The sequence below is a fragment of the Vigna unguiculata genome, chromosome 1 (genome assembly GCF_004118075.2).
Source record: "Vigna unguiculata cultivar IT97K-499-35 chromosome 1, ASM411807v1, whole genome shotgun sequence".
Lineage (NCBI taxonomy): Eukaryota > Viridiplantae > Streptophyta > Magnoliopsida > Fabales > Fabaceae > Vigna > Vigna unguiculata.
Window position 1 is genome coordinate 22636699 of NC_040279.1, and position 12042 is coordinate 22648740.

The following is a 12042-nucleotide window of genomic DNA, read 5'->3' on the forward strand; positions in this document are numbered from 1 at the left end:
GATGCAATACATTACCACCAAGTTACCCTAATTCAAAGTTGAGTGATTGCTCCCCTTAGACATAATGATCTTTGTCACAATCCTTGCTAGCAACCTCTCGTCACCACGAAGTCTCCCCACATGAAAGTTGCGAATTTGCTCCTCTGGATTTCTCACACATTGGCCAAAATATTGAACTTTATTCAATTCCTCAATAGTTATGGTTTCCCCTTTCTAACTTGCACACCTTTATGTCCAAAACCAACCACTTCCTTCCAAGTTTTCCTGGTAATCTCCATCTTGTCACCTTTCACACTGAAGTTCAGCACACCACCACTGAACTTGAGGTTGGCATAGAATACTTTCACTAGATCTGGATAGAGCTGTCAAAATGGGTTGGAACCCGCGAGCCAACCCGGCTCACCACGGGTTTGGGCCAGGTTGGGTTGAAATATTTTTACAAATTTCAATACGGGTTGATTTTTGACCCGACTCATTTAGAACCCGGCTCATCCGGGTTGAACCTGTGTTGAGTCGGGTTGGCTCACCAACCCGCAAATAAAAGGGTCACACAAGTGTTTTTATTTTTTCATTAAGTTGGGCCTTACATTTGGGTCATGTTAAGTTGTTTTTTTATCCAACACATAAATAATTTGTATTTTTTTTATTTTGGTTTGTATTTGGATTGTATTAAAGTTTATTTAGATTTTAATTAGAATTACAATTTAGTTTTGACTGAAAATAAAATAAAAAAATAATATATTTTTTTTAATTAAGTGAACCCGTGAGCCAACCCGTTTAACCCGCCAACCCGTGGTGGGCCGGACCGGGTTCGAATTTTTTTGGCTCGTTAAAAAGTGAGCCGGGTTGGGTTGGCTCACTAAATCATCAACCTGTGGTGGGTCGAGCCGGGTCGGACCGGGTTACCCGTTTTGACAGCTCTAGATCTGGATAAATCTTGCCAAAAAGTTTAAGAAATGTCTTAAGCTTTTGTGTTCTGAGTTGGTGATTCAAGGCCTCAAACTTTTCAAACCTCAACCAGGAGAAACAAAGAACTTTATAGATGATTATCTATTTGTGGGTTATCTCAATGAGGAACAACTGAATTTCGTCCTCATGGCCCTCAAACCAAGCTTTAAGCCTACCATGATTTTCGACAATGGAGGGGTTGGTGTGTGAGGGGTGGAAATCTCCTCATCAGATTGCACATTTTTATGTTTGCAAGGCATTCTTTATTGTGGTTTATCTCTTACTAGCAAATATGAATGCAAATGCATGATGCCAAAGCTAGTATTTATAGAATCAGCATATTGAATATCTATTTAATCAATTGATTTGCACAATGATTTCGTATTCAATGTAGCATAAGCAATCAGATCCAATTAAAGGCACAATAATCTGTGTATGATCATAAAGCATCATGTTTCCTATGCAATTTATGTGTTGTCTACTCAGTTCAGATCAAAACAAATGCATGCACATTGGGAATCATGTAATCAAAGTGTTTTATGGTCAATGGAATCTGAAAAAATAGTTTTAGCTGATACAATAAATGTAGTTACCACAATACATACAGTATCATATGATGAATTATTTGACTGGGTCAATCAATTGAATTTAATTCATGTAGTTACTAATCAGCGAAGTGAAATCAACACATAAAAAATACAAAATCAGTAGATTAAAATGTTGGCATATTACTCTTTATGCAGAATTTAACAATTTAAGTGAAATCTATGTGTTTTGTAAAATTAACATATTAAAACACTGACAGATCACACTTTATGCTGAATTTGACAAATTAAATTAAATCTGTGTTGTTTTATAGATTTAACAGATTAAAATACTAACACATCACATTTTATGCAGAATTTAACTTTTTAAGTGAAATTAACACATGATTCAATAAGATCAACAAGACATAGATGTATCAAGTCACATTTTTCATATCCAGAATGCCTAATTCTGTTCTAAGCTTATTAAACCTATTATGAGCAACTGGTTTAGTGAACAAATCAGTTAGTTGATTCTCCGTTTTAACAAACTTAATTTCACAATCACCTTTTTGTATATGATCTCTAATAAAGTGATGCCTTATCTCAATATGTTAGGTTTTAGAGTGTTGTATTAGATTCTTAGTTAAATGAATTGCACTAGTGTTATCACAATACAAGGGTACATTTTCCAACTTCACATTATAGTCCAAGAGTTGATGTTTTAACCATATGATTTGAGCACAACCATGACCAATTGCAATATATCCCGCTTTAGTTGTGGAGAGTGCCACACAGGTTTGCTTCTTGCTATTCCATGATATTAAGATTGAGCCAAGTAGGTGACATGTTCCACTTGTGCTTTTCCTTACCAATTTGCACCCTAAAAGATATCTTAGAATTACCTGGATACCATAATCCAACATTAATTTTCCCTTTTAGATACTTGAGAATCCTTTTTGCAGCTTTATAATGTGACTCATTTGGATTAGATTGAAATCTTGCACACAATCACACACTAAATTAAATATCTAGCCTACTTGTTGTTAGATAGAGCAAAAAACCAATCAACCCTCTATATTTGGTGGAATCAACTTGTTGCCCAACCTCATCTGAATCAATAAGAAAGTTTGTAGCAATTGGAGTGGCAACTTCTTTGCAATTCTCCATTAAAAACTTTTTTAGTAGATCAAAATAGTATTCTGACTAACTTAAAAATGTCCCTTGTTTAAGTTGTTTGACCCTGCATAGTTGCAACAAACTCTTCACACATAGAGTTATTATTTGAACCAAAGATAATATCATCAATATATACTTGAACAAATTCATAACATAAATAAGGTCTGTCACAGATTTGTCTCAAACAACCAAAGAAGAAAACATGACTAAACATAAAACTGGCATTCAGTGGTGGTGCTCAGCCCAAACCTCTCTCGCAAAAGGTGGCACTTCTTGACGCTCAGCGTCTTGAAGCTAAAATGCTCTAACGTGTAGTACAAAGTTGGTGCTCAATGGTGCCCTTCTACCGCTCAGCATCAAAGCATTCGCAAATCCACGACGCTCAACGATACAAACTAGCACTTAATGGCTTAGAGCTAAAATGCTCCTAGACCTGCATAATGAGGCTGACGCTCAACGTCAATCTACTACTGCTAAACGTTGTATCAGGAACCAGAAATTTTTATGCAGCGATTGGGGGAAATTAGACCTGTTCAATTGATCATTTTGGTACTATTCTTTTAATACTTTGGTTCAAAACAATTTTATCAACAATAGAGTTATACCAACTATTCAATTGCTCAGATTTCAACCTGTCTCATTCACAAACCAAAGCAACTTTAAACAATCACAATTTACTCAAACACATAACTGTCATTTAATTCATACATTTCACATTAGAAACACATCAATTTAGATTTATCATAATAACCAATTTCATTCTCAAAAATCTAAAATGGTAGGAACATGCAAATCATCCAAAAGATAAAAAATCTCACAACACAGATCAATATTAACTTCCCTTACCTAACCAAGCAGCTCACACGATCCTAAACAGCGGAAACTCCTCCTAGTACACAAGGTACCCATTTCTAAGCCTAGATACAACATCAAGACGATCCGACCATGCCAACAAATACATTGGTCAACAAAGGTTCAAGAAAAAAAATCATAAAGGCATATGCAAGCAGGAAAAAACCTCGTATGCAACCAAGACTAAACGAGGAGGACGAGAAAATGGGTTTAAAACTAACTTACCTCAAATGAAGAAATTAATTGGTCTAAATTGAAGAGCTCACCTCGAGGACCACTTCTATGGTCTCGGATCTTCAATCAGACGAACGGAGGGTGAGAACTCTTAGAGATAAGTTAGAGAACTCTAGAAAAGTGATATCTAGATAGTACATTTTTTAAATAATGAAACTTGTTTATAACAAATCTATTTATACTAAAACCTTTAAATATTAAAAATAACTTAATCTTACTATTTTAAATCACTATCACTTCTAAAATACCATTTTCCAATTCTTTATAATCTCTAGATAAGTTTTATTTTATCAAAACTTTTATCTTAGTATTACACTTTTTACTATACTTTTTAATAAAATATTTGATCCCCGAGAAAAAATAACAAGAGTTAAAAATCCATTAAAAAAATTAAACTATAGATTGTTAAAAATGCACTCCTAATTGTAAAAGAAAAACAATATTTTATTTTATTTGAAAAACGATTTTCAAATTACTTAATACTTTTTTAATTTTCCCTTTTATTTAATTTATTAGTTTTTTTTTTCTAAGTTGACCTTCACAGTGTGGATAGTTAATTAAGGTAACATTAGTAAGTGTGGATAGTTAATTGACGCAGAACCAAACATGCATTTAAAGGGAAGTGAGAATTTGGAATGTGAACGACTTTTTACCTATCTATAAATACAAATCTCAAAGGGGAGACAAACTTTTTTAGACTAAGATCCCACTTAGATATGAAAGTCACAATTTATTTATCTTTTGCTCTCTCAATTAACGAGCTGGTTTAGTTACGGAAAGCTCTCCCCATAAATGAGCTGGTTTAGTTGTGAGAAAATTAAGTAGCATGATAAATCCAATATTACTGAAACAAATATTTTTGGGTTCTTTTTCTATCATCAGCTTTTGGTGGATTTCCTCCTAAAATGAAGGTAACTTCATTATTGTCCTTTTTGTACTTAAACCACTATTGTGAAGCTTTTTGACATATCACATCAGGATTTTCAATCCTTATGCAAAAGCACATTCGGTTTCAGGATTTTGTAAAAACACGTTCTTAGAGTTTTGGAGAACTTACTACCACTTACTCTTTACATAATATAGTGAGACTAGTAGATTTTTCCTTAACTCATAGTTTTAACGGTTAACATATATGATTGTGATCTCTTTTTTTTTTTGAAATATTGCATTCTAATGCTATTATGATATAAAAAGTTATAAAGCTTACAAATTTGTTTTACACCGATTCCACATGTTTCCATTAAAATAACAAGTAGTGCAACATGTTCAGGAGTCAACGTAATAGAATATTAACATAATATGTATTACTCATTCATCCGAGAGTCATCAAAATTTGTCCACTAATTGTGACATTATTCTCCAAATTTTAGGCCACATTTGCAACTTGCATTTTTCTTCTAGTAGTTCCTATGGTCAGTATTCAAAGTGGCCTGCAAATTGCAATGATGAGGAACAATAAACAATTTCATTCGCCAACCGTAGTAGTTATTGATTTGATAAAGTGCTTTTGACTGCCATGGTTTTAGTTCTTGAATATGTATAAAATGCAAATTAATCACTAAATTATAACTTAATAACAATAATCTTTGATTTAATACAAACTGATTCTTAAAATTACAACTTACTGACAAATAATCTTATAATTTAACAAGACGTAATTGGTACATTTTTTTTTAACACATTGAGATACTAAAATATTTTTTGCTGGACTAAATAATAACATGTAACATATTTGAAGTTTTACTGGATAATTACAACAAAAGGAACATCTTTTTCACTTCAGGTCTGAGAAGGAAAAAACAATAGAGTTGGAAAATTGTTTTTCTGCCTACACTTTCTATTTACATGTTGGAACAAAAAATCAGAAAGCATCCACCAATAGGTTTTATGTCAATATATATTTACAACCTTTTTCGGTACATTTTGACAGAGAAGTGACTTGCACTTTTGGCATTTCTCTGAACAATGATGACAATTGATTCGTCCCTGTGCCATTAAATAACTTTGGATCTTCCAAAGGAGCCAAGCGGTCACCAAAGGAAACCATCCAAAATGCCAAAAGAATCATAATGGCATTCACATATGGCCTCATAAGACGAAAATGATGAGATGATGGTATTCACAAACATCCATTTAGCCATTACTGCACACATCTTCGGAAGGTGTGAAAACTGCTGGCACCAATGTGAAAGGATGATCATAGCCCTGCCACTAACAGGAACAGCTCATTTGTGAGTCACTATGATGAGATTCCTAGTGGCAATGAACAACTGATCATTATAAGAGACTTGCAGTTGCTGAAACTGTAACATGTTGCAGTAAAATTGAAAGTATAAAAATTGAAGTTTAAGATGATCAGCAGATTAAGATATTCACAGTATGTTCACAATTTTATTTTTTTCTCCTATGAACTGTTAAAAACTGTATTCAACTTTTGAGAGTACCATGGACCAGCCCATTATAAAACATTGAAATCAGATTTAGGAATTTAGCATTGTCATAACCAAGAAAAGCTGTCAGATATGTTCACAGCGTAGATTCATTAGAGAAGTGGCACAAAAGTAAAAAAGTACAAGCCTGAGAACTTTAGATGAAACTTGTTGAAGACAACAACTATTAGCATGTGGTTAATATTATAAAAACAGAACAAAAAGAACAAGTATCTTCGAGAACATTTGATGCCACTGTTTGTCAAGTAGGATTTTTACTGATTCATTATATATGAGACTGGTTAAAGAAAGTGAATGTATACTCTTTCTCAAGAAGTTCCATATGGATCGTAGAGAATGATATTTTAGCTATATCCAATTGCAAACACAAGCAAACATTATAACGATGGTAAAATTTGCAGAAGAAGGTTCTGTATTGGAACTAGATCACTCACCTCAGTCAAGTATTTTCAAGCAGATAAAACCAACATTCCATTGCTGTTAAGTATGACATGTAGAAAGCTTTCAACTTTTCAAATATTTCAATTTCTCAAGAACCTGTTTCATTGATGGTCGAATAGAAAGAGTCTCTTCTGTGCATGTTAATGCAAGCTTTAAAAGGCCCAACAACTTTTCCTTAGGCCCTGCTTCCCACAAAGTAGCTGAAAATAGCTCAGAACAACGGCCTTCGGTCATTAGTAGCTCTGCCCATGGAACAATGTTGAATCCATTTCCATACTCAGAAAAAGATGGATCAAGAGACTTTCTTCCAGACATCAATTCTAATAACACTACACCAAAGCTGTAGACATCAGCTTTGTCAGAAACCCTGCAAGTGGTGGCATATTCTGGTGCAACATAACCAAATGTGCCTGCAACATCAGTGGTGGCATGGGTCTCAGTTACCTCAAGCAGTCGTGCCAAGCCAAAATCGGATAGGTAGGCATTATGATCTTCGTCAAGTAAAATGTTGCTAGGTTTGATATCCCGGTGAACAATGCGAGGAACACATGAGTAGTGAAGGAAAGCAAGGGCCTCTGCTATGTCTTTTGCTATTTTGTAAATAACTGGCCACTGAACATTCTTCCCTGACCTGTCATGTATGAAAGCTTCAAGGTTCCCTCCAGAAAGGTAGTTGTAAATTAAGAACATTTCAGCCTTCCCTACATAATATCCAATAAGAGTCACAAGATTCTTGTGTCGAATTCTTCCCAGTGTCCTTATTTCCGTTTCAAACTGTTGAATGCCTTGAAACCTACCTATGGACAACCTCTTTATGGCAACAAGAAAACCTGGGGACAGTTCTGCCTTGTATGTTGACCCAAAGCCACCGGTGCCAATTAGATGTCGGATGCTGAAGTTTCCGGTAGCTGTGGCCACACTGTCGTAGTTCAATTCAGTTGGAACATCTTGAAAGGTCACTACCTGTCGCCTTCTTATACTGCTAAGCCGACCAAATTTACTCCTTCCAGAAAAGATTACCAATACTATTCCCAGAAGAGTGCACAGCACCACAGAAGCAGAAGTTACCACAACAATAACCAATGTCCTTAATTTTCTCCCTCTATGAGTATGATGCTGGATTTCCAGGGGGACTGGAAGAGAAGCAGGTGAGTCAGAATATGGATCAGGGCAAGGATGCAGGTGTGCATTTCCTTTGTAGGAATCACAGTCACTTGGGTGTTGAAGACGAGGAATATGACCAGAAAGATTGTTAAAAGAAACATCTAGCTGCACAAGATTGGAAAGAGTAGAAAAAGCTAAAGGTATTTCCCCTGAAAGTTTGTTGTGGTCCACCAACAGAATTTCAAAACTCTTGGCATTTGACAAACTCGCAGGTATTGTTCCAACTAGAGCATTGTGAGACAAATTCAGAACAGCAAGGGAAGCCATTTGGCCAAGTTGGGTAGGAATTTCCCCTGTTAGATTGTTTCCTCCCAGATGCATCCATTTCATGTTTTGCAGGTTTCCCAACTGATTCGGCAGTGATCCAGATAGCTTGTTCCCACTTAAATCAAGATGCTGAAGCATCACCAAGTCACCTATAGCTGGTCCAATTGACTCATCAATCTGGTTGTATGCTGCTTCAAAATCTGTCAACCTTAGGCACTCCAAAACCGCCGTTTGGAGATTCCCACCCGATAGTTGGTTCACACTCAAGTTAACTGACAATGTCTTGAGCTCGTTGCAGTTTGAAACTAACTGTTCCGGTAGAGTTCCATTGAATCGATTGTTATTGAGAGACAGTGCATACGAGACTTTACGATTAGCACCAAAAAGACTATCTCCAAGAGAGAACGAAGGCAAGGATCCCACAAAACTATTCCAACTGAAATCATGGCTAACAACAATAGTGTTATTCTCCTCAAAACCAGATCCAACGAAAGCATTCTTTTGAAACCTCCAAACAGGAAAATTAAAGTATTCATCATCACTAAAACCATCCAATTCTTGAAATGAAGGATCTACTGCACTCACACCGCAACTTTCTTTCCTAAATCCTTTAAGAGTGCCAGATATATTGTTTCTGCTGACATTAAAGTACACCATACAAGGAACATGAAGCTGCAATGAAGGCAGATACCCCACCAAATTATTAGAACTCAAGTCCAAGAAACTCAAATTCCTACACATCCCCAAACTCTCAGGCAAGACACCGGTAACATAATTCTGCACCAAATTGAGCACCCTCAGAGAGCACAACTCCGACCACCCACTAGGCAACCGTCCACCAAGATTCGCCCTTGGCGCCCACAACACCCTTAGACTTGAAAGCAGCAACAGTTGATGAGGTATGTTCCCAACAAAGGCATTAAACTCTCCTCTAAAGCCATCTTCCAACCCTCCATTATCACGATCCTCAAACAAATCAGTAAGCACAATCACAGAAAGTTTCACACAATTAGCCAACTCCTTAGGGACCCTTCCAGTGAGGGAGTTTCTAGAAACATCCAGAACTTTCAGTTCGACAATTTGGCCAATCTCAGAAGGGATTCTACCTTCCAAGATGTTACCATCAACCAAAAGGGTCCTCAAGTTTCTACATTTGCCAATTTGGGGTGGAATCTCCCCAGTCAAAAAGTTACGAGACAACTTCAAATGCTTCAACGAATCACAAGTACCATTCAAAGGAATCACACCAGAAAACTGATTATTCGACAAATCAACGATTTTCACACTCCCAGAGCCAATAATCTCACTCGGAATCGAACCAGAAAAGGCATTACCAGAGAGATTAACAAGTTTAAGAGACTGAAGAAAAACAAAACTCATCTGGGTCGGGACTCTCCCTGAAAAGTTGTTCCCTTGCAGTTCGAGGACCTCCAGAAACCGCAGATTCCCTACAGTAGCAGGAATCTGGCCGGAGAACATGTTCCCGACGAGGGACAGCACGCGGAGCTCAGACAAGTCGCCGACGGAGGGCGACAACAGGCCGCCGCCGAGCCCAGTGACATTGAGCGAAGTAACTCGGGCAGAGAGGCTTCCTGCGGCACCACACGCGACGGAGCGCCATCGGCAGAGATTGGAGGAGGTGCGGTTGGTCCAACCGGCGAGGATGTTGGAAGGGTCGGAAGAGACGAAGCTTTTGAAAGAGAGAAGTGACAATGCGTCCCCAGAAATTGAAGCATTGAGGGCATTTGCGTGGTGCGAAGTGAAGAAGAGAAGGAACTGAAGAAGTAAGAGAAGATCCATGTTTGTGAGAGAGTGTGTGAATAATGAAAACGAGTTGAGTTTTTCGAAAGATGCGAAATTTGTTTGTTAAACCATGGTGGGTGAATTTGGTGGCGGAAAGACGTCGCCGGCGAGGGTGGGCCGGAAAACGGAGCTCCGGCGGCAAGTGAGAGTGAGAGAGTGAAGGAAAGAGATGTGAGTGAGAGTGGCAAAGCAGCGAATTAAGTTGAAAAGTTGTGTCTCATTTGGAGCGAAAACGGTAACGTTTCTCTCTCTCTCTCTCTTGGATATTTCTAATAAAATATATTGTTTTCTTAACTTTATAGGTTTGTTTTACGCACACGGGAAAATGCTTTTGCGTTTTTTTTTTACTTGATTTTCATTCCACCTTTTCCTTGGTTTAAAGTTTAATAAAAATCATTTTCTTAATAAAACAGTAGAAAAAATTGTTGAAACGTTCAAATAAGTTAAGTTTAAATTTGTTTAGACAAGTTTTTAACGAAAATTATATGTAGTTTCTTGAACATGAGGATCTAGAATATAATATTTGTCCAACTTCATCTTTGTTGCTTCTCTAGTACCCTTCTTCCTGTTCCAATCACATGTGAATGTTTCATTGTTTTTTGGTGTCATTCTGTATTTAATTTGGCGAAACAATAACCCATCAATGGCAAACCCGTGCCTGCCGCTATAAACATTTGTTTTTGGATTAAAATATTAGTCTATGGCTGTTGCTCACACTATTGTGGCACCCCATAACAATAAAATACACTTATATGTTATACAATATGATAATTATATAAGGTTTTTAATATGTATGTGCAGTGTAAAAGAAAACAATGTAGTATCATTTGAATTTATTTTATTATTATGTTTGGCTACATATTTGTAATTGTTCAATAATGTTTGCAAAAGCTATCACTCACGATAAACAGGCATTGCCATGATAAATAAATAAATTTTATATATATATATATATATATATATATATATATATATATATATATATATATATATATTCAAGGAACAATTTGTGAGTGATGTACCAAAAACTTATTCATGAAAGAGTGGCAAAATGTATTGGTTTGTCCCGTCTCATTTCATCATTAGTATGTAAATTATGAGACAAAATAGATTGACATATTGTAGGAGAGTGGAGTGAAATCCCTAACTCATTTCATAAACCAAGACAATTTGATAGACTAAAAACCATAAATATTTTGAAGTTGTGAAATGAACATTTGATGGGATAAAGTAATAGTTGGAAGAAGTATATTTTGTAGTTGTGTATATATCAGATGTCAGTGTATATAGGTATTTATAGACCTCATTTCACTCACATGATTATTCTAGAAAGTGCTAGCCACGATCATTTATGTAGAATGTTCTAGATTTTTACCTATGTAGAATATTTTGGATTTTTACCTCCTATCTTAGGCATTTAGACATTGTTTTACAATTTTCATTACATTTTAGTACTCCTTCTTGATGCACAGTAGTTAAAACTTTGGTCTTTTAGTAATGCCTTTATAAAAATATCTACAATTTGGTCTTCTATTAGACATTACTCGAGTTGAATCTTCATATTTGTTTTTCTCTCATATCTTTGAGTATCTTTCAAAGCCATATAGCTTGACTTGTTGCTTCAGCAACAACCATGTATTATGCTTCAATTGTTGATTGTGAAATTGTGGCTTGCTTCTTCAACGCCTAAGAGAATATTTTTGGTCCAAGTGAGAAAGCATAGCCTGAAGTGCTCTTAATGTCATTTACCAACCATGTCCAATCACTATCAGTATAACCAAGCAACCTTGGATTGCTTGTGGATCTATATGATATGTCAAACTCTTTTGTTCCTTTTAGATATCTAACAATTATTTTGCCTAGGCTAAGGTTAATTTTACTTGGGGTTTGCATGAATCTTGATAAAAATGTGTAGTAAACATGATGCTTGGTCGTGTAGTTGTCAAATAGAATAGACTTTCAACTATTGTGTAACGAGATGCATCAACTTCTGGTGCTTTATCCACCTTGTATAGTTTCTCATTCATCACTAGCGGTATGCTTACAAATTTGCACTCATACATCTTAAATTTCTTAAATAAATCTTCAATATATTTATTTTTGTGAGATGAATATTCCATCATTTCTCTGACTCACCTTTTTACCTAGGAAATAACTCATCAAGCCAAGATCAATCATCT

At 35.9% G+C, this 12042-nt stretch overlaps 1 protein-coding gene across 4 annotated transcripts; it reads right to left on the reverse strand.

Moving 5' to 3' along the window:
• Positions 1 to 5451: 5451 nt before the first annotated feature.
• Positions 5452 to 10102, reverse strand: LOC114193824 (LRR receptor-like serine/threonine-protein kinase RPK2). 4 transcript variants are annotated; one of them, XM_028083794.1, is made up of 2 exons: positions 6622 to 10102; positions 5452 to 5942 (listed from the first exon to the last, which is right to left on the reverse strand). In XM_028083794.1, the coding sequence occupies exon 1, from the start codon at positions 9857 to 9859 to the stop codon at positions 6692 to 6694; it is 3168 nt and encodes a 1055-aa protein (XP_027939595.1). In that variant the 5' UTR covers positions 9860 to 10102; the 3' UTR covers positions 5452 to 5942; positions 6622 to 6691. The 4 variants fall into 4 exon arrangements, with proteins under 4 accessions (XP_027939595.1, XP_027939587.1, XP_027939572.1 ...); XM_028083786.1 differs by having other exon boundaries at positions 5452 to 5948; XM_028083771.1 differs by having other exon boundaries at positions 5452 to 5990.
• Positions 10103 to 12042: the final 1940 nt, after the last annotated feature.

What these genes read in the sequence shown, in the direction of transcription:
- LOC114193824 (XM_028083794.1), bottom strand. Translation starts at nt 9,859, where the DNA reads ATGGATCTTCTCTTACTTCTTCAGTTCCTTCTCTTCTTCACTTCGCAC.